This window comes from Anas acuta, chromosome 2, assembly GCF_963932015.1.
Source record: "Anas acuta chromosome 2, bAnaAcu1.1, whole genome shotgun sequence".
Lineage (NCBI taxonomy): Eukaryota > Metazoa > Chordata > Aves > Anseriformes > Anatidae > Anas > Anas acuta.
The window spans coordinates 21252178-21275267 of record NC_088980.1 but is presented as its reverse complement, the minus strand read 5'-3'; the positions used below and the strand labels follow the sequence as shown (position 1 = coordinate 21275267).

The 23090-nt window shown below is 36.1% G+C and overlaps 1 protein-coding gene across 1 annotated transcript in view; it reads left to right on the top strand.

The window, feature by feature from the left end:
* Positions 1 to 23090, top strand: part of LOC137852261 (macrophage mannose receptor 1-like) — a 35370-nt gene that overhangs the window by 4807 nt on the left and 7473 nt on the right. The window contains exons 5-24 of the mRNA XM_068673824.1: positions 99 to 245; positions 1052 to 1234; positions 2061 to 2215; positions 3461 to 3574; positions 4727 to 4842; positions 5715 to 5863; positions 6703 to 6902; positions 8204 to 8331; positions 9720 to 9807; positions 10407 to 10551; positions 13135 to 13173; positions 13274 to 13437; positions 14172 to 14254; positions 15178 to 15278; positions 15629 to 15768; positions 17133 to 17247; positions 18208 to 18389; positions 19148 to 19250; positions 20769 to 20998; positions 22406 to 22571. Coding sequence (XP_068529925.1) covers positions 99 to 245; positions 1052 to 1234; positions 2061 to 2215; positions 3461 to 3574; positions 4727 to 4842; positions 5715 to 5863; positions 6703 to 6902; positions 8204 to 8331; positions 9720 to 9807; positions 10407 to 10551; positions 13135 to 13173; positions 13274 to 13437; positions 14172 to 14254; positions 15178 to 15278; positions 15629 to 15768; positions 17133 to 17247; positions 18208 to 18389; positions 19148 to 19250; positions 20769 to 20998; positions 22406 to 22571 — 2748 coding nt within the window. The remainder of the gene's footprint in view (positions 1 to 98; positions 246 to 1051; positions 1235 to 2060; positions 2216 to 3460; positions 3575 to 4726; positions 4843 to 5714; positions 5864 to 6702; positions 6903 to 8203; positions 8332 to 9719; positions 9808 to 10406; positions 10552 to 13134; positions 13174 to 13273; positions 13438 to 14171; positions 14255 to 15177; positions 15279 to 15628; positions 15769 to 17132; positions 17248 to 18207; positions 18390 to 19147; positions 19251 to 20768; positions 20999 to 22405; positions 22572 to 23090) is intronic.

Below are 23090 nucleotides of genomic sequence, written 5' to 3'. Positions count from 1 at the left end.
CAGAAAAAAATCAGAATAACCTCATGTTTCTACTGATCTTTTTGTTGATCTTTTTGTTTATATTTGTTGTGAGATATTATTTTCTCTCCTACTCAAAGGAAATCCTTTCTCAGCCCCTGGGAAAATCTGTGGGGTGATGAATCCTAGACAGAACGCTAAATGGGAAAACCAAGCATGTAACCGGAGACTTGGCTACATCTGTAAAAAGAGAAAGTTCAGTTCAAAACCTGACAGTATACCCAAGGGTAAGTTAGTCAACTAAAAAGAAAGATTTTTCTCTAACTTCCAGAAAGAGCAATCTATAAACACGTGCAAGACACAAAGGTACACAACATTTTTTTTCAACCTCTCGTTATGTATTAATCATCCATCGGAGAATATTATTATTTTGTTCCTTCAATCATTCATTTTAGTGAAACTGATACAAGTTGCTCTGTCACAGTAACCAGTGTCAACAATCATAAATAGAGTAGGAATTTTATGCTTCTCATTTGCTTCAAATTAGCAATTGCCATTATTCCAATATTTATGTAAAAAATTTCCTCAACAGCAGTGTGTTACTCGATGAGTTCATACACACAGAGCAGGAGGAGCAGCAGTATTCATGCAGGCTGCATTTCATCCGTGGGCCATGGCTTCAATGACACCACCTTGTGTCTATGGACATGCCCCATGCAGGAGGGATCTACCAGAGGCTGTCATCTGGGAATGTTATAAAAACTACTCTTATAGCAGGAAGAAAACAGAGCTTTGGTCTCTCTTTCCTCCCAGAGTATAATTTTAAATTGCATCTCTGACATAATGTGGGTAGTTTTCAGTGATGCTCTACTTAAGATACGAAGACTTATCATTCTTATCACTCTATTTGCATATTGAGCATACTGTGCCTTAATGACATTTGTTTTTCATTTGAAAGTATTTGCATTTCTAACTGCAGCTTTATGTTTATTCATATAGTACTACTTGTAAAAAGTGCTAGAGAGACCTCATTCTAGTGTTCTTTATTTTTCTCTTCATGAAATTATGCCGAAAATGTGTGCTTTTATTTTAGAGGAACTGAGACCTATTAAATGCACAGATGGTTGGTGGCCGTATGCAGGCTACTGTTACAGCATTCAAAGAGAACCCAAAACGTGGAAGGATGCTCTGATTTCATGTAAGAGGCAAGATGGAGATTTGGCAAGTGTCCACAACATCGCTGAGTACAGCTTCCTAGTGTCACAGCTTGATAACAGTGAGTACGCATGTAGTTTCTTTGCCCCGTCTGTAATAAAAAAGCTGGGCTTCATTAAATATTAATGTTTTCTCTGAAATGTCACAAGCTGAAGGCCATATCTAACCTGTGTTCTGGTTGCTGCAGTTACGTAAACAATGATATATATTTATCAAGATATAATCTACATTTTAAAACATTTTAAAGCAGGAAAAGAAAAAAAAATATTCCTAAAAGAGACATGTAAAAACCTCCAATAATCACAGTATTTGTTCCTTTTTGTTATGTTAATTGATTCAGAAATGAGCTCCAAATCTGAAAGAAATTTAACTTCTTGCTGAAGTTAACCTCTTGATATATCTTCTTCCAAGAAAATAAAATTTTTGATTTTCCTTGGATCTGTAGCAACCATGTGCTGGACTTGGTGACCACCACTGGTTGGCCATTACAGACCCTCTCATGCTCCCCTGTTAAAGACATGTTTTGACAAATGTCTTGATGGCTTGTGTTCAGTATGATCTCCTGACTGGCAGGACACACACAGCCACTCCCTGCTCCAAGTATTTTGTTTTACCAAGTCATAGGCACTCAGAAAATTTGCAAAAATCTTCTGCCAGTCATAAAAAGACGTATGTTTATTTATTTCAGAATTCTTGGATGGCATCTGAGGCCAAGATACATACACTCTTACAGATCTGAACAGAAACCAGAGCTTTTGTTGAAGCACAAAATCAGCTGTCGCGTACCACATCCCACCTTCTATCAGTCACTGTTTTTTATGGGTTTGGAAGTATTCATGGTATTGCATAGCAGACCATAAGCAAACCTGTCTCTTTTCATGTTTCAGAGCCAACAGAAGAGCTATGGCTGGGTCTGAATGACCTGAAGGCTCACTTCTATTTTGAGTGGAGCGATGGGACTCGTATGACATTCACCAGATGGCAGCGCAGACATCCCACCTACATGAGTGGTCTAGAGAACTGTGTTGTTATGAAGGGGCAGGTATAACTATGCAGTCATTGTGTAGAAATGCAAGCTAATAACTGCCTCAAACTGAAGTCACTTGTCCCTACATACTTGTTCAGGAAACTTTTTATATCTTAGCTTAAAATAATTTTCCCGATAAATTTGGCATCAGCCAGATGAGACTTCAGAGTACAGTGGAGATCAGAAACAGAAAGGCATTATTTTCCTCGGGCTACTTTTTGAAATTTCTTACCTGGTACAAAGCCAGGTTCAGAAGTTTTACGTTAGCCTTATTCTGCTGGCTGCAGCAATGAAAAAGGTTGTAGCTCTGGAGAGGGAGGAGAATGAGCAAGTAATATGTTATGCTATCATAGATGCTATTGGCATACCTTGTCTTCCAGTCTGATAGACCATTAAGTTCCTCAGTGTCATTTCATTAAGGCATGAAGACCTGGCATTAGGGCATGGTTCTTCAGCTGTAATGTGATGAGAATTACATCTATCTGCCAAATAATCTAACCTAAAACCCTATAGTGTTTCTCACAGCTTGTCTGTCAGACTTTATTTTCATGCCACATGTGGTTGTTTGGCTTATTAGATACATGGACACACAAGTACACACATGCGCGCACACACACAAAGGCACACACAAAAAGTGTCATGAACTTTAAAAAATAAATAAATTGAAAATGCACAACTGATATGCTGTAGAATATTATTAATGTTTGTCACTATTAGGCACCAAAAGAATTGACCCTAAACCAGATTTTATGGAAAAAAAAAAAGCTTTACATTCAATTTTATTTTTTACATAATTCTATTTTTAAAAGAAAGCAGTCATTTTCAGAGTCTCTTCCTTGATGAATGAAATAATAGGTTTTACTGTCACACACTTAGATATGCATTATTTCAGTTTCATTGATCTCTTGTCCATAAGTATAGTGAAATAATGCCTCTGTAAATACAGATCCAAAAGGCCCAGATGAGATATATCTTTACAAATCCTTTCATGAAACAGATAGTTATAATAGGCAATAATGCTGAGACTTCAAGATGTAATTTATTTCCTTCTTTCATCTCAAAATATCCTCAAATGAATGTTAAACCATTCCTCAAATATATATATATATATTTTTAAATAAATCTCCATTGACAATTCTACAGTCTTCTTATGTAATACATTTCAGTGAGCCTTGTAGTGAAGAAGGAGGGAAGTAGCAGTTTTCTTATGTTTATAAATGCCAATATTTTTACATGTATTTCTTTTTCCTGCTATTCCAGGATGGATACTGGGCAACTGATGTTTGTGATAAGCAACTTGGTTACATCTGTAAAAAGAAGCCTTCACCACAATCTCTTGAAAAAGAGATGATCATAGACCCAGGCTGCCAAAAAGTAAATGTTCTCTCACAAATAATTTATGTTGGGAAAAATGAACAGGAATTAATTTACTTGTTGTTTCTTCTTTTAGAGTCTTTACATTTGTATGTATCTTCTACTCTTGAGGAAACTTAGTCTCTTCCCATAAGCAAATTACTAATATATGTGCATACTTCATTTGTACTCTGAAAATACTACAGAATGTCAAGATTCATTTATGTGTATATTAATACTTTTCTTTCACTTCCAGGTGACCCACCTTGTAACAAAATCACATATATCTTTGAAATAATTTCATTACTATTCTCTCTACTTATGCTTGTAGCCAAACATGCAAAATTACCAAAAGGCACTTTGTCCCTTCTCTCAGATCTACTATTTACAGTCCCCATAGCAAAATCTTTACAGCAAGAACTACAAAAGAACTAAAATATTTTAAAATATAAGATTAGCTTTTCCATACCATGTTACTACTGATGGACTACTTAGTTGGCCTTTCAGTGATATCAGAAGGTTATTTTTTCCCAACTAGTATTTTTTCCAAAATTCACCTTTTATTAAATTTATACCAACCAGCATAAATCTCTCTAACAGGAAGAAGCATGGGTGTTTGGGTGATATTCCTTCTTTCCACCCTCCCTACAAACAAGCACCATCTGGATTCCTCTTGGCTCAGAAAGTTTCCTTACACATTCCTCTAAGGGTGCTAGGGGCAGCTTTGGGGAGCTGTGCTTATAGCTGAATTAATTTCAGAATCAGAATATTTTTGCACTTCATTATGTCAGATCCTGTAGCTCTGGAAGACTTGGCTGCAGCTCCCTCTGAATGAATCACTGGTTTATTATGGTGAGGTTTGCATAATCTCAACCTTACAAAATACTGGAATATGATAGCAGAGTCAAAATTTTCTTTGAAAATTTGAAGAGATGAAGAGTAATATCATGATGTCATCCTTTAAATAAAAAGGTCTTTGAAGGAGCAAACAAAAACAAAAACAAAACAAGGCTTTTTTTTTTTTTTTTATTAACAGATTTGCCTAGTGTTATCTTGTTTTTAAGCCTATCTGCAACAAACTAAACATCAAATATTTACATACAAAATAGTGGAGATAATTTCTATACTGAAGTTTAATTCAATTTCAAATTAAGAACCTCATGTTTTTCACAGGGTTGGACAAGATATGGTTCTCACTGCTATTTGGTGGGTTCTGACCTTGTAACGTTCTCAGATGCAAATAAGAAATGTGAACAAAGTAAAGCCTATCTAGCCACAGTGGAAACCAGGTAGGAAAAATACCTTTCTTTCTACTTCCAAGTTAGTACTTCTGATGAAAAAAAAAAAAAAAAAAAAAAAAAAAGTATATTTTAGAAAGCTTTTCAAACCATTTCAATAACAGTTTTCAAAAATAGTCAACAACATAAAATTATCTATGTAGTAAAAAAAAAAAAAAAAAAGCATTTTAGGGCATTTTATTTAACTAACTAAAACAATTTTCAGATTTTGAGTGTTCTTGAGTTCCATTATCCCTTAATTTTCAATTCCTAATTAAAGAAACCTCTATTTTATTTTTGCTTTTCTGTTGAAAAGTGGTTACTACTATTTTCCTTTATTTACTGATGAATGTTATCTAATTATTGGAAATCTTTAAAAATATTCCCTAAAATACCACATAAGCCAAATTTTGAACAAATATAAGAATGCTTTATGTACATTCCTTCCATAGCCAGAATGTGTCATCTCATGTATCTATATCTCAAATGGTCTTTGCAGGCTTCATGGCCTCTGAGGAAGATGAGTGCTTTGAGAGACAATGTGTAGCAAAGCTAACAGTGGTTTGGTCCTGACTTGCTGGTAGATTTGAGGCATCACAAAGTCTTGGACAATAGCAGCATACAATTATAAACTGATGTGAGCTGTGATTTGTGATGTTTCACAGAACCAGATGGAGAGGAAAGAAGATACTTTTGCCTAAAGAGGAAAAGGTGTCTTTCACTAAATATTTCTGACTACACTTAAGAGCTTGCTGAGGTGTTGCTTGAACTTCATTAAGGACCAGTTTTCTTGGGGCTGTGCTGGCATGGTAGAGATACATCTATTTGTATCAGATTTATATTGCAAATAGTATTTTGTGTTTGAATATTGTTTTCCACTTCAGAAATGAGCAAGCCTTTCTGATTAGCCTGACTGGTCTGAGGTCTGAAAAATATTTCTGGATCGGTCTCTCTGACACAGAAGAACAAGGGACTTTCAGGTGGACCAGTGGTGAAGCTCCTCTCTTCACACACTGGAACTCAGCAATGCCAGGTAAGTTCTGCATGGGCACATCCCTTGTGATCAGAGTCTCTCTGAAATTCAAGCAGGTTTCTGCTTTCCAGCTCCTCATATTGGAAATTAGAGCAGGTACTTTTGTGTTTACAGCTATAGGTGACCAACACTGTCAGATCTTATTTGCCTCTGGTGTAACATACACTTGCAGCTGAGTGCCAGGTGCTGCTTTACTCATTACTTGTGAAGTTGTAGAGAAGCATATGTATCCTGAGCTAGACCAAAAACAACAAGGTAGAGGACTTAACAAGGTCCATGGGTCTTCTTTTTGTTTTTAAACACCTGTTTACAGCAACTCATCAAATTGAGAAAAATGACTATGAGCTGAGTATTTGACCCACAAGGTGCCTGTGTGAGAAATGGACAGCAAATGTCCTGCTCTACTGCATTTCAGCAGAGCATATGACTGGAAACCGTTGCTTTCTCTGTAGCTAGTTATGTTTCAAGAAAGTCTTGCTGTAGTTGATATCACCTTTCCTGAAATTGAATTACTCTGATATTGAGAATCACAAAGTAATTGACAGTCCATTTGCTGTAAATGTAAATAAAATCAAGTGCTATTTGTCCTGTGATTTGCCTGGGGTTGGCAAGATGAGGAATATTTGTATCCTAAATCCATTTTTGGGAAAGGTGGGTCTCTGAGACATACTGACCCTTATCTCAGCTGTGGCAGGAGATACTCAGAATAATTTTATATCCAGGATGGCTTTTAATCTGCATCTTCCTTTTCACAGTTTTATATGAATAAAAACAAATATCCATTTTCTTATAAAGCAATTAAACTTCGGTTTCATTCATTTCTTTTATATATCACAAAGGAAAAGAACAAGGCTGTGTTGCCATGGGAACTGGAACGAATGCTGGATTATGGGATGTCATTAGCTGCCAGGAGAGAGCAAATTTTCTTTGCAAGCAGTGGGCAGCAGGCGTTCCTCCCCCTGTTCCTCCTGCACAGGTGCCTGCAGCTGCCTGTGCTGAGGGCTGGGATGGAGCCTCCCAGGGAGACTCGTGCTACAAGGTCAGTGTGCATCTCCTTCCCTGCAAGCCTGAGCACGGGGGAGCCCAGGGGTCAGTGCCCTGCTCATCCTGATGTGCAGGGACCCAGTGCTGGGACATTTTTGGAGAATTATCTTCTCCTTGGAAGAGGAAAACCAACCCGTGAGACATAGCCATCAAAAATAACAAAACTCAACAACAAAAAGCTTGCTACAATGAAAATAGAGAGCTAAAAATGTGTTTTCTTTTATTTAAATAACAGGTGAGAACCTCACTCCATTTGTTTATGTCCAAGAATTTTGGACTTCAAACAAACGTATCTCAAGAGCTGTCAGTGTCACTTGCCTATGACATTATTTTCTAAGAGAAAACTTATGGGAGCCTGGTCCTTCAACAACCTTTTATCAGAGAATGTGATACTTTTAGATCCAGACTTAGTTTGCCATTGGTGACACATCAGCAAGTAAAAATTCTGTGCATTCCTTTCATTCCTTTGTTTTAGCAAAAAATGCCTAGAAATGCTCTCTCTCTCTTTTTTTTTTTTTTTTTTTTTTTTTTTTAAGAAAAAAGCAAAAGCAAAATAGTACAAGGAAAGGTTAATAATCTGAAACATTGCTCTTCCAGATCTTTACATAAGTTTCTTCTCACTTTCTTGAGACTCTCCACCTGTTCGAAGGACAGAAATGATTTTAGCTCTGTATTTAAATGTCTCTCGACTTTTATGTCACACCCAGTTAATTACTGTTACTCACATTATTGCTTTTGCCATTTACCAAATTGCTGCTTTCTCAAAAATGCCAAGCATACAATTCCTTACTTCATGAATGTGTGTACTTCACATCAGGAAGCAGAGCTATGTATGCTTGCACAATAGAAAAATCTCTTCCTCACCCTGTAACAGCACCTTGTATTATAACTCACTGTTCATGCTATGTTTTCTGTTCTGTTCTAACATATTGAACTACTCACCACCTTCAATTTCTCAATAATTTCCTCCTTTCTACTGCACAATGCTAAGACTGGACTCTTCTATTTTTCTTTGAGCCTTTCAGTGGTCAAAGTTCCAATTAAGTGATAAATTATTGTGACAACTTTTGTTCTCCCTAGTCTCCTACACTACTCTTCCCTTACTATTTTAAAATAGAGGAAAGTAAGAAAAAAATACAGTCTACATTACTAACATTTAATATTATAGGTCTTGACAGATGTTATGTTGCCTTACTCAAGAATAAAGAGATGCTGAAGTGGTACTGATCTTAATTACATAGTTAATTATACATTATATTATATTTAGTAATTTATTATCACATTTTTTCTCAACAGTTTTTTGTGAGGGAGAGAAACCTAAAGAAGTCTTGGTTTGAAGCTGAAGAATTCTGTAGAGAAATAGGAGGAAACCTGGTCACAATCAATTCAAGAAAAGAGCAAACTTTAATAAGGCGGTTAGCATTGTGAGTACTTGCACAACATTTCATTTTCATGTTAGTGCTAAATAAAAATTCTATCAAAATGTATTGGGAACTGGACAAGCGAGCAAATAAAAACAAGCAATTTTTAAAAGAAAATGGAAAGATATAATTTGGAAATATCATAATGAATTATATTTTCAAAAAATATGTATATTTCAACCTGAATATTTCAAATATTTCATTTTTTGATATTTCTGAAATTTTCATAAGTTTTTCATCAGTGGCTTTCTCCAAATTTGCTCAAGCATGTACATGTTAGCCCTCTTCCAAAAGGGAGGCATTAAATGGTTTGGCTCCAATTGTGCCTTTTTTTTTTTAATGACTATGATTCATATTTTAAGACACACATTCAAAAACCAAACCAAAACTAAACTAAACAAAACAAAAAACAAACCTTGAGCTAATATGTAACATAAACTGAAATGCAAGGAATTAATGTGGAAATCTTCAGACTATAAGCTGAAGACTTAAATCAAACAAACAAGAATTCATCTTCATTCTTTTATATAAATGCTGTAAATGCCACATTACACACAATATAGAAATTATAGCATTTTCCCCCCAAATCAGACCACTGCTTTTTGATCGCATTTCATATTTAATATTAAGACATCTCAATGAGAAATAATATATAGGTATTTAAACAAAAAACTCTGTTTCACATAGTGGTGAATTCAGGTGTAATTTCTAAAATTTTTCAAATAGATTTAAAACTATTATATAGAAAAGTCTTCATGATCTCATCCATTTTCATTTTATTATTTTTTAATATTGTGAAGAAAATAGCATATTTTTCTTCATCTGCTAAAGCTCTTTGATTTAGCCTATTAAAATTTTGGGAAGGGAAAATTTCCTGCTATATAGTGAGTGAGATAGGAACCTATTGTATCTGATTCATAAATATGAGGAGATAAACAACAGAAACTTTTAAATAAACTTCAATTGAAGTGTCAAGAAGGAAATCAGAGAAGTTGAAAAAAATATATATTTTTTATTTTTTTCATTCATATCATATTATATCTCTCTATTTGTGCTTTACTTTTACTAAAACCTTTCCTGTGAACTCCTGCTACAAGCAAGAACTATGCTTCTGACTCAAGGATGGGAGCCCAGACTAGTGCTATGCCACTCCACTTGCATAATTCAAAATAAATTCAAATAAATTCAAATTAAATTCGAGTGCAGCATGCCTTGTCTCAAGAAAGTACACTTGGAAAGGGTGCAAACAGTGAGCCTGGCTATGGGCCAACAGTGAACAAGCAGCTCCCAATTCAGATATGACAGAAAAGTGTATGATTTCATGCTTTTTAGCACTTATACCATAGCTCCTTTTTCTACACTCATGCATTGATATTGTATGATTTCTTTAGGGATAAAGGAGTGCACGTGCAGGGATTCTGGATGGGTTTGTTTCTCTTAAATCCTGATGAAGGATTTGCTTGGATTGATGGCTCTCCTGTAAGTACTTATTTGCTGAAGGTTAATTGCCCTTCTGACTTTTAGAATATATAGATTTTCATGTTTTTATGCTTTTCTTCCAATCTCTAAAATTTTGGCAGGTGCAGGGCAGCACTTAACACATCAGCTGAAGAGCTGCAGTGCTTAGTGATGGCACTATCTTAGCACTATCTTAGCACTCTAACGGAAGCACAAAGCTCTGTATTGTCATTCCTGGTGCCATGTTATACCCCATCTTCCACAGTACAAGCTCCTAGATCTTTGCTGCATCGCAGACTAGGAAGTGCTGTGTGACAGACAGTACAGAAAAATCAGCTTGCCATCTCTTACAAAGCTAGATAAACATGACTTTCTCCATCTATCTATTTTTCCTCCACGAAAAACATGCTTTACCATAAAGTGAAATTTTTCCACCTTCTCTGGGGAGCAAGGGGTAAAGTGAGCTGATCGGCATGACTTCCACAGCCCTCTGAACTCCTTTTAATCCCATAAAAGAGGTGCTTGGGATGATGAAACCCTGAAATTGTGTGATGATGACAAACACAGTCACTTCCACACAGTTTGAAACACATGGTAATTGAGATGTATTTCCCACACAGGTAATTTATGAGAACTGGGATCAAGATGAACCCAACAACCATGAAGAAATTGAACATTGTGCTATGTTTAATAGATCACCCCAAATGCGCTGGAATGACTTGTACTGTGAACACTTACTTAATTGGATTTGTGAAACAAAAAAAGGTATGATTACTTCACTATTTAAATGGAGTGATAAGCACAAGTTCAAAGGCAAATTGTATGGATTTCAACCAATTGAAAGGAAGAAATATATTTGGTATTTTTCATTTGCATGTTAGAGTAGTGAATGCAACACAAAAGGAGAGGAATGAACTGAGCTATTTCAATTGTACTCAGATGCAGGAAGATATCCCTCTTACTTTATCTCTGGCTTTATCTCTTCCTGTCACAAGTTGAATAAATTCGCAAGACAAAGATACTTATCTCTTTAGCAAGGATTTCTCTGCTTTTATCTCCTCCCTCAATTTCTATCTGCTCTGGGTTTACCCAGGAGACCTAAAGATGGAAGGGACTAAGAGTTCCCTGTACAAAAGATAAAAAAAGCTTTGGTTCCTGTTGTGAAACTAACAATGGGAACCAAACAGAGGGAGATGTTGCTATAGGAACCAGCAACTCTGAAAAGCTGATCAAAACCAGAAGCTAGCGTAGCCTTGAGGGACTCCTAGAACCACCTTAAAAGCTCCCTAAAATTAAAAGAAAGCTGACTTCACACAGGGAATGAGTAGGAGGCATGATAGTGTGGGCAACGGAGAAGGAGCTGCACAAACAGAACTGGGTATACCTCATATACTTCTGCCAACAAACAGCTATCCTTAAACAGTGAAAAATTACTTACTGAGTAATTGAAAAATTACTTATGCAAACAGGAAGAATCACTGTTCCCTTGTGGGTAGATTAGTCTTGCAAATACACCACCAAACCCCTGACTTCTGTGCACCAGCCTGGAGCAGCACATTCTGTGCAGCCCTTTCTGGCATGCTGGGCATGCTGCTTCATACAGATGTGGCTTTCTGCTCTTGATGGGATTACTCAGGGGGAGTTCAGAAAATATGACAGAGAGACTCTGATCAGTTTATCTTGACCCTAGATGATCTTTCAGAAGTTAAAAATAAATAAATACTTAAATTAGACCTTGTTATTGTGAGTCTAGATTAGACGATAATACCCATGAGAGGGGAGAAACTCAGCCGTTAATTCTCATTTTTCAGCGCTTAACCCCATTGTTTGACCTGGTGTGCCTTGAGATCCATGCATAACGTTGTTCACTAAATGTTTTACCATACTGCTCTTGAAAGAAGGAGTTGCACTGAGCATATTTTTCATAAATTATTCACTGTTGGTCACTCCCACAGCATTGCAAATGGCAGCAGGCAAAAGGCAGCACAACTGGAGCTAAGTCCAACAGAGTCAGTCACCAGCCACTCATGTTGGTGGGTGCTGCCTGTACAACCACTGTCTGCACCAGCAGCAACAGCTCACCTTTAACAAGGCTGCTCACCTGGTAACCTTGTGGTTTCCAGAATTTTCCAGCTGCTTCTCAAGGAGTTAAAAACAAAGAACAACAACAAAGAAAAAAAAAGTCATGTTATGACCATTCTATTAAAGTCTCTTAGATGGTATGACATTCATGAAGACAAATTTTTTGTCGAGATGAGAACAAGGGTACATATACAACAAATTATTTTTTTTTCCTTTTTGAAAAACAAGGACAGTTACAGTTAATTCGGATTAAAAAATAAAATCCAAACTAGGTGAACAATGTAAATTCACTATGAATATATTTGAATAAACCTAGTACTATTCTTCATTATCTGCTTAAGGAGAAAATATTTAGAAATTTCCAACAGATTTTTATTATTATTATTATTATTTATATTATTATTTTTTATATTATAATATTATTATATTATTATTTTTATTATTATTATTTTGCTTCACTCTCATGTAAACTGTTCTTGTTCTTTCTTTAATAATGTGTTCCTCTATATCAAAGCTCAAAAGAAATGAAGAAGGCTAATAGCTGAATGAGTAGAAATGGTGTTTGTGAAGACAAACAAACAAACAAACAAACAAAAACAACAGGCATCCTAGCAGAGCTACCTTTGAGGAGCTACAGCTAGCCGTGGGTATAGCATCAGCTTCATTGCTTCCTCCTGGTCTGTACTGTAATGGGGAAGTGGGGTATATACTGCCTCTCCATACATCACCTGGCTCTCTCCAGGACTCTCTTAAAAACAAACTTGCCAAGTAAAAGGGAAGCCATCAGGATAGTAGGAATATATCTAGACAGTGGAAAATATGTGTGGTGTTAAGAAAATTATGCTCTCAATACTTGTGAGTAGTTGACTATTTGATAGGTAAGCTTGAGAGTTGAATAGATGGATTATGATGTCTGGTACTTGTTCCGTGATTGTAAAGAAATATCAATAGCATGATAGGCTTAAAATATAAAATACATTTTCAAATGGATGTAAGTTTCATCTACAAAGTGTTTGCTGCATATCCTGACTTATTTAATATAGTGTTTTTGGAGATACCTATGTACGCATTAAACATATGTGTTTTTCACTCGCTAAATGTTTCTAAATTATCATTTAATTTAATATGGTGGTATATGCCCTAAAATTTTGAGAAGTTTGTTAAATAATTCATATTTGTATTTTCTTTCTCTGTTAATAAAATAATATATTTTTTTTATTGTTATTATTAATAGACTATTGCTCATTATGATGTTTTATTTTACAGGTACACTGCTAAAACCTGAACCAAACTACAAGCTACAAGGTAGGATTTTTTCCTCTTTCAAAAGAAGACTTACGGGATAGTTTTTAGACTCTTTACAAACCAGATGAGAATGTAATGTATATGCTTCTTTATCTTCCAGAATATCAAGCCACTGATGATGGATGGATTATACATGAGGATAAACAGTATTATTTCAGCAAAGAACGTGTCCCTATGGAACAAGCACGGAGAATTTGCCAGAAGAACTTTGCCGATCTTATTGTCATTGAGAATGAAAGAAAAAGACAATTTATATGGAAATATGTAAGCACTGTGTCTATTAAATATTTCATATATCATATATTAATTATTTATTTATATTTATGTCCTAATTATTAGTTCAGCATAATGAGTGTGGGCACTTTTGAACCCATGATCAATTTCACTCTGTTTTACAAGTAAACAATTTGATAAGATTGTATTGCTCATGGATTTGTCCCTTGGATTTGTTTTTTTCTTCTCAGCATCCAATACAAAACAGTAATTTGCACCACACATGCTCAGGCAATTCATAGGCAGCATGACTTATACTGCAGCCTTCCTGTAGGGAAAAGGTCAGTGGCCACTAATGCTGACTTTTAACAGAAGAGCAGCTTAAAAAATAAAGAGAATGGTCTAGCTGTTTAGCTAGGCTAAAATCCTGAGCTACTGCCCTACATTACTTATTTGGTATATTTTTTCAGGACCTGTCAAGAACTAACATTAGGTAAGTAGAGAAAAAATGCATGTGAATGTTAAAGGAGTAGCAAAGGGCAGATCAGGGCCAGGTTGCTTATCTCTTCTAAGACATGTAGCCTACAGAGCAGTTACTATTATTTTCCTGTCCACTGGGTTCCTCCCTCCAGGATCTGTTTCTCTGTAGCCTTCTTGCAGTTCAGGTCTGAACCTACAACATTCTTGCCTGACACTCAAATAATGTAAAAAACAAGCAAGCAAACAAAGAAACAAGGAAAGCATAACTGTGGAACTGTTTAGTGATTAAATTGCTTTTGTTTTAGATTAAGACAAAAGAGATGGCAATATTTCTCGGAGTGGAATCATTTTTCATTGGCTTAGTTGTCAGCTTTGATCATAAGTTCAGGTGAGTAAAGGAAGAACATTAAAGATAGTAATGTACAACAATGATGGCAATTTCATGTCAGTCTGTGGAGGTATTTGTGTGTGCTTTCATCTTACAAGTTAATAATTCTTACGCATTTATCCTCTAGATAGATTTCAGAAGTTTGAGATTAGAAGTACTAAGCTTTCCTACATTTAAGCAAATAATCTTATTTATTTATTTATTTATTTATTTATTTATTTACATCTGGGAGAAAAAATCCAATAGTATTTCATGGGTAAGGGTCATTTCATTTGATGTCTTACACTGAGAGATCTGAATTAAAGACCCAAGCAACCCTTCATAAGTAGTGAGGACAAGCAGCTAAGTTTAGGATGATGTTCACCTAGTTCACTTTAGACATCCACTTTAAGATGAGATTAACTCTGATTTAGGCCTCTAATGGCTATGTAGAAGCTCCAGAGGTTTAGACATAAGCATTTAACCATATGAATCCCACTTATTGATAAATAAATCCCGAATTATGTGAGCCTGAAGCATGAGCAATATCTCACCCAAAAGCTTTCTGAAATTTCTGGCAGAGAACCTGTTTTAGCCTTCTACAAATAGATTTATTTCTGGAGGATGCTTTTCTGGAATGAAAGAGAAATTCAAACTCTGGTGTTACAGTCTCATCCAGACTGTAAGAAGCTGTTGAGTATGACATTGTTTATCTAGCCTTTGACAAAATGGGACACTGATGGGACTTGAATGTGATAATACTAAATAGGTGAGAGGCCGTAATATTTGCTGTGGAACTGTCCTTTCAGTTTTAGAGCCTTTGCCCTCTAGTCACTATTGATACCTTGATACCTTGCTTAGCCCATTTGCTGAAGAGACCTCATATCTCTAAATGGCTGCTGGAGATATCTGTCCTGCAACCACTCTGCCTTTTTTTCTTTCAGCTGGCTGGATAAGACCCCAGTGGACTATGTTGCCTGGGCTCCAAATGAACCCAATTTTGCAAATAATGATGAAAACTGTGTGATAATGTCAAAAGATTTTGGTGAGTAAAATAGCAAAGTGAAACACTTGGTTGAGCATCTTGAGGAGATAATGGTATCAAAAGCTAATATGTTTGCCACGTACTTAAATCTGCGGCTCCCCACATAGCTGAACAGCAGAGACAGTTTTTCATAACAAGTACATTGAGGTTAAAATCATGCCTTCACTATTGGAAGACAAACACACTGCAGTGGAAGGAGGATTGTATTTGGGCTAATAGTGTATGTGGCAACTGTTTCACCTACCTCTGGAAGGTTTCATTTGTGCTTTATGAATATTGTCTGTGTTATCCTCTGTAATGGTGGTACAAGAGTTTCCATGAGTGTTTCTATGTATTTCATTTATTTACAGGCTTTTGGAAGGATATAAACTGTGCTTTGAAAAATGCCTTCATTTGTGAAAGGCACAATTCAGCTTACTCAGGACTTGCTCCTACTGTACTTCTGCCTTTGGGAGGATGTCCTGAAACTTGGCTTTTGTTTCATAATAAGGTGAAGTAACAAATCTCAGTAGCTCTTAGCAGATTTGCTATAGGTAGAGAAAACAATTATCCCTTTTATCTCACTATATAAATGCTCTTATTTTATACAACAGTCTTTTATGTGGTATTCTAAAAGTGAATTTTCATGTTTTTAAATCCGTATGTAAATCTCAAAAAAGTGAACTTGAATATTTTGTTATAATTTGGACCAGATTATCTTGAAGGTCTATGAAAAGCATCTGTTCCTGGAATGGATTGTGGCAGTTGCTCATTTCTATTCTATGAAATATTAAGATGTCCACGTTGTTACCTTCATAGAATTATTAAGATTGGAAATATCTCCAAGATCATCTGGTCCAACCATCCCCCTACTACCAATGTCATCTCCTAAACTGCGTCCCTAAGCGCCACGTCCAACCTTTCCTTAAACACCCCCAGGAATGGTGACTCCACCACCTCCCTGGGCAACCCATAAACTTTCGCAGTTTCTATATTTTTTTTCCTGTTTATATTAGATGTACTGTACAGAATTACTGTTCCATTATCCCAATGTATAATTGTAACCCCCTTTATATGAGTGACACTGAACTGAAAATATGAACACACTTTCCATACATAATCAGTTACCACATTTCATCTTAAGTTGAGTAACACAAGCAGCAATTAAAGTTAAATTAAAAGTAAAAAACAAGCAAACATTGTTTTCCAATAAGTTGAGCATAAGTATACTTGGACACATAGACACTAGAAAAACAAAACAAACAATAAAACAAAACTAAAAATCACTCCCACAATGCAATCAATAGGAAAAGGATTATTTTTTCTTTCAAAGGAGGAAAAGAAAAAGGTAGAAGCAGCATGTCAGTTAAAAATATGTCCCTCAGAACATACGCAACTATGGAAAAAGTTTTACACCAGTATTAATAAAAAAAAAAAAATGTGATACTAATATACTGTACAAAACAGCAGTTCTCAATGCTGCTTCATTCATGTTTAATGCTAACCTAAGCACAGGGTTTAGTAATGTCTGTGGCATATAATTGAAAGAACTTGACCTGAGAGTTACCTGTCCCAAGTAATAGTCTCAATCCAGCAATAGTTTGTCCTTCAAAAACTTTACTTTTCAGCAATGTGACCCCAAACCTCTATCTTGATTATCTGCTAAATGTTTCAGTAGCTTTGGGAGGTTGAGAGCTCTGCATGTAAAATTCTGTTATTAGCTCTGTCTCCTTCTTGCTGGCTGAGTGGATTGGCATTTCAGCAGCTCCACAAATTGCTGCTCTTTGCATGCAGGGACTGGAACTGAATTAATCAAATCAAATTTAATTCGCTTTGACACCTGAAATTTTGCCTAATCCTTTATTCTCCCTACAGTGTTATAAAATATTTGGATCCAGAGAAGAAGAGAGACTGACTTGGCACTCTGCAAGAAGTGCTTGTATAGAATTAGGGGGAAATTTGGCCTCTATTCACAATGATCAAGTGCAAGGTATGAAATCCCAACCTTTTGGTGTTAGGTACAATGCCAGTAAATGTCACTAAAAACATCATAATTATTAGCTAAAATTGTAACAGTGGCTGCTGCGACCAAATATAGTCCTTCTAGAGGTTAACAGCTTCGATATTTGAGCACTCTGAAGTGACATATCTCAACTACTTATTTTGCACTGGATCACAACATTCAGGTCCTGTATATACTGATGACGGTACACAGAACCTCGTAGCAATACTAGTCCTGGGGAAATAATTGTAAAATAAATCACATAGTGACAATAAAGATGAATACTCGTGATTTCATTGCAATATAACCCCTCTGCGCTCCCCCCCCCCCCGGCCCCCCCAGTAGGTTAGGTTACTAACCTAACAGTAGGAGAAACCTACTATCCACATCCATTTAAAATCTTAGCGCCTTCTTTGTTTCCCGTCCCTCTCCTGAATCCCTCTGACCTTCCCCAGCACCTTTCCTTTCCTATAAAACTCATTCTTTGAAGCCACTAAATGAGTTTTTGGCCTATCTAATGGTCCAAAACAGACTCCATATCTAAATAGCTCCTGTGAAGGAAGACCCAGAGCTGCTTAATCCAGACAGCAGACTGGAGTGAGCTATTATGGCACTTCTCATCTCTTGGCAAAACCATAGGGCGGAAAGAGCAGAAGGATCTGTTCCCTGTGGTTTTGGAAGGTAGGATAAATAGCAATGGCTTGAAATGGCCCCAGAAATTGAGGTTTGACGGTAAACAAACATCCATCAGAAATGACATATGGACAGTTTATGCTACCTTTAGGAAGGTTAATTAATGTTTTGAAGTCCCTTCTAACCTTAATTTCTATAATATTTCTAAGAACACTGTGAGTAGCATTTTTATCTTAAAAACTATCCCTTTCATATTTTTAATAGAATTAAGATGCTTCTGTTAAATTACCCATTTTTAAATATCTTTTGTTTTAGCCTTCCTCACCTTCAATCTAAAGGATGTCTCCAGTGAAACTTGGATTGGATTAAATGATATTAATAATGAGGGCAGTTATCTGTGGACGGATGGAAGCTCTTTTGACTATTCACATTGGGCAAGACAATTCCCTTTTAGGGATAAATATATTGAAGTTAATGGGAGGTATACTACAATACAGGTAAACAGAAACAAAAAAATCAGCAAGTGCATAACTTAGATAATATCCTGTAACTTAGTGTAACTGGCCTGAATTCTCTTAGCTAGGATCTCTATACTTTAATGTCTTTAAGTAGAAAAAAAATGAATAATATTTCAGAGATCAAGTCTTTAAAGATGTACCCAGTGATTAATAGGCCTGTTAAGAATATACATGTAAACTTATTGTCATTCCTTTGCAGAAGTTTAGAACTGCAGAAAAAGAATGCTCTACTATAATTACTGTTAGACTTATTTAGAATTATTAGATTTAGGAGATTTAAATGAAAACATTCTATTAATATAAAATATATTAACATGAAATACATTATATTAATATATTAATATCTATAATATATTAACTGAAAATACAAATTCTACTAAATGTGCTGGGTTTCTTATTTCATTTTATTACTTCTTCTTGACAGCATGAATCCAAATGAAAGTTCAACAAGTTAAGTATTGATTACCATAAACCATATAGCAAAAATAGCTTTGGTGCACTTCAAGAAATTTTAGTAATGTGACAAAATTTCCTACAGTAATCTGCCAGGGAAAATACATTGGCTTATGATGTAAACCATGATACATTTCTTTTCCAATAAATTACACAGTAGAACAAAAGAAAAAAAAAATCAGAGAAGAAAGCTATTAATTTGGCCTCCTCAGAACTTCCTCTGTTAATTTGCCAGACATTTTGTTCTTTATCTACTATAACTTTATTTTTCACTTTTTCCCTAGATTGACTGTATTGCCATGACAAAAAGATCTGTAAATGAAGCAAGGCGCTGGGAAAACACTGACTGTCAGGATAACAAAAGTTATGTTTGCCAGATGGACAGCAGTAAGTTTTATTTTTCATCTTCTTTTTTGGAAGACTTACTGAACAATGTGAGTGTACAAGTCCTCAGTTACAATTGCCTGTCTGTGTCTGTAGCAATTGGTGTGAAGGAAGCAGGGATCCTTTCCCAACTCAAGAATTCCAGATATGAAACCTTCTCTAGGATAAGGATCACAGAAAAGTTTTTGCTTTATGGCCTCTCCCCACCGACATACACAGCATTCACAGAGTCTGAATACACCTACACGTCAGATCTGCATTTAGATCTGGTGCCTGCACATGACAGGTAGACACTTTGAAGGCAGGATTCATCTCATCCTGAAGGATGAGATTAATCTAACACAGGTTAGAAGACCCATGACTTCAAAATCCTGTTTTTATCTGTTGACTTAAAAAGGAGTTTAGCCATCTGTGAGATAGTCAACAGGCCCAGATATATGTATCTGAATAAGGTGATTTTGTAAATGTAAATAGAAAGCATGGAGAAAAGTCCATCAATAACACCCACCATAGGTACATAGGTATCTCAGCTAGCTTTACAATACAGCAAAAGCCGCCCCCACCTCCAGACATCAGCCCTTCTCTCTTACCAAAAACCCTTCCTTACACATATTCCCTTGGGAGGAGATTGTGTGTGTGTGTATGTGTGTTAATTAAGGTCAGTTACACTCCCTAGCAATGCTTTTGTAACACAAGACTAAGGATCAGAAGGGCAAAAGCTCCAGTTTTCTTCACATATCCTCAGGGTGGGAGACACATCCGGAACATAGCTACACTGCAGAGTCTGCAGGAAGAGAAATGGGAACTGCTAGGTAGCAAGTCATGTTCTGCAACTGAAAATACAGGAAGAAGGCACATCTGGACCACATGCTTCAGGCTCTGTCCCATGCAAGTGCAGAAAGCTACACAAAGGCATCACTAGCAGAAACACTTTCCAGGGCATTCTCAATACCACATGAACATGTATGTCCTTTTTCTGCACCCATCATCATTTCTAGGTCTTTGTCTTCTCCTTCCACATTTAAGGCAGAATTATATATATACATACATACATATATATATATATATATATATATATATATACATATATATTTCATTTTATTCTTCATTGAAAAGAAGCAGTAGAGTCTTCTTAGACTTAGAATGAAACTTGTTCCTGTTGATTTGATCCCCAAATTGATCCTATTTTTAAACTCAAGTGGAATGGAGATTCTGCACCATGCTTTTACCTGCACTGCAGGAAGGGAACCTAGAGATAGGAGGAGAATTCCTGTGTGACGAGTATTCACATAATTTTATCTGGTGAGAGTGTATGTCCACAAACATGCACAACAATTCCTCTGCTTCTCCCTAATCTCTGAATGCACTATATATGCTATAGTTACAAACAATTCTGTTACCTGTGTGTCCTGCATTTTAAATACAAAATATTTTACTTGATGTTTATGTTGCCACAAAATATTAATCTATTACTTAAAAGTTTTCTTGTCTTCCTCTCAAATCTATATCTCTTTCCTGCAGAGCCTGAACTCTTTCATTCCACAACTGCTCCAGATTTTGATTTTGTCCATTATAGTAACAGCAGCTATTTGATTATTCCTTCTAAAATGAATTGGGAAGAAGCAAGAAAAGCCTGCAAAGAGAAATCTTCAGATCTTGCCAGCATTTTAGATTATTACAGTAATATATTCCTGCTGCTGCAGGCAGTGCCATATGGAGAGCCCTTATGGATTGGGCTCAAAAGTAATGCGGTAAGTTTAATAAGTTGAAGGGTGATGTGGTTAAATGCTATGGCTGGATTACTATCAGAAGGAAGATTTGTAGCACGAATAGGGACCTAGGACTGGGGGTCCATTTAACTTTATCCATCTTAAAATCATGAAACACCATCCCAGGCAGTAGAGAAGGACGGGAACCTCTGACAGCACTGGTGTCTTTGATAACTCTGGGAATCTTAGCCACTTCTATGAAACTACCTGGTTAACTTTTAGGTGACCAGCCTATGATCCAGGCTCACCACAACATTTGAGTGAGCATTAGCTTGTCAGCTCTGTGACTGAGTGCCAAAATGAGTCTCAGCTTCTCTGATGAATGAAATTGTCCAATGTACTTACATTAGGTACTATCTTTACTGTACTTTATTGCATCTTTGAGCTAAATAAATTACATTGATATTAAAAATTAGTTCTTCCATCAGTAATGATTTTCTTTACTAGTGTTTTTTTTTTTTTTTTTCTTTCCTTTTTTACTAATTTTGTTTCTGCATTGATATATAACATAGCAAAACATGTTTGAAACACAGTATCCCTATGGAGACCTTGCAATAAATGCTTGATGTAGATCCTCCCAGTTGCAGAACTCCACAGGAGATGTCTATCCAAAACAAATACTAGTGTTTAAGTACACTTAATATCAAAGTTGGCTGATATAACAGTTGTAGAAATGTGGTTTATAAAGCAGTCAAAATTCCATTGTGATCAAGTTTAGATCACCAGACATCATCTCACCAGACTTCTAAATAAATGAGCTGGCCCTTCTGGTGCAGAGTGAGACTCTGATCTTCTTCCCATTCCTTTGGCAGTGATCTTTCTCTGATTATGCTGAGCTCAGCAGGAGCTTGTGTACTTGTCCTTTTGACACTTAAGGCTTCTGTTCCTGTGCTGTTCTTTTGCTCCTAAGAAACTTCCACTTTCTGAGATTCTCATAGTAACAGCTGTGTTTTACTCCTGGTTGTTTCTCCTGCAAACTGTACTTGAGCTTAGAGTCCTCGTTTGATAGCCAGCTTCAGAGCTCCAGTTCCCCTGAACTCTCTACAGGCTTTGTGTTCCTGGTGCTCACGTTACTCTTTGTGGTGACCTGACTCTTCTGCAACAGTGATTCTACCTCACAACATTGCCCAGCAAGGTACTGAGCACCAGAAGTACCTGGGAAGCCCCATTTAGCTTTCAAAACACCTTCATGGGTGGTGTTCTGCTGTTGTACTGTTACATTGCTTTTACATATTAATCAAATTAGAATTTGATTAATGTTCTAACAGGGCTTGCACAGAAATACAAACTGAGCTTCTAATATCACTGCAAGAAGGTGCATTTTATAAATCAGCTTATCTGAGTTTACAGTGTAGAAAAAATATATTAAAAAGTCTGTTTCAATTTTAGGGTTACGGATATTACAGATGGACTGATAAAAGGAAAATTGATTTTTCTAATTGGCACTACAGAGAACCAAAAGAGAAAAAAGCCTGTGTCTACCTAGATGTCCACGGGACCTGGAAAACAGCACCTTGTAATGAAAAACATTTTCCTGTCTGCAAAATGTCTGAGGGTAAGATGATTGATGGATGATGACATTTGGTTTTAAGGAAGAAATCTTGCTGGATCTGTTTCAACTAAAGTACATATCTTTAAGTAAATATTACAGAATAATAACCCTGTGTGTGCAGTGTCAATACCTTTGTATTGCATGAACAATGTTTTATTTTTAAGAAGTTGTTATTCACGGGCAAAGATCCTGCCATTTTATTGGACTCGGGTGATAAATGCAGAAGGATTTCGATGCTGCAGGCAGACAGAAAACACAGATTGTGAGAATACTAAACTTTTTACTGCTTTAGAGTATAAAACATGAAACTTTTTGCTGACAGAGATTTTGTGGGAAGGATTAGAGCCAATAAAGCCCATGAAATATAAAATAATTTTTGTTCCTTCAATGTAAGTAGTGTTCAATACCAGCTTCACTGTTATTGTATTCTAAAAACTGGGGAAAGGAGGACTAGTTATGTTTGGTTATTAATAAAATAGGAAGTCTGGTGACTGCTGATCATGTATGACAGTATTAGAAAAA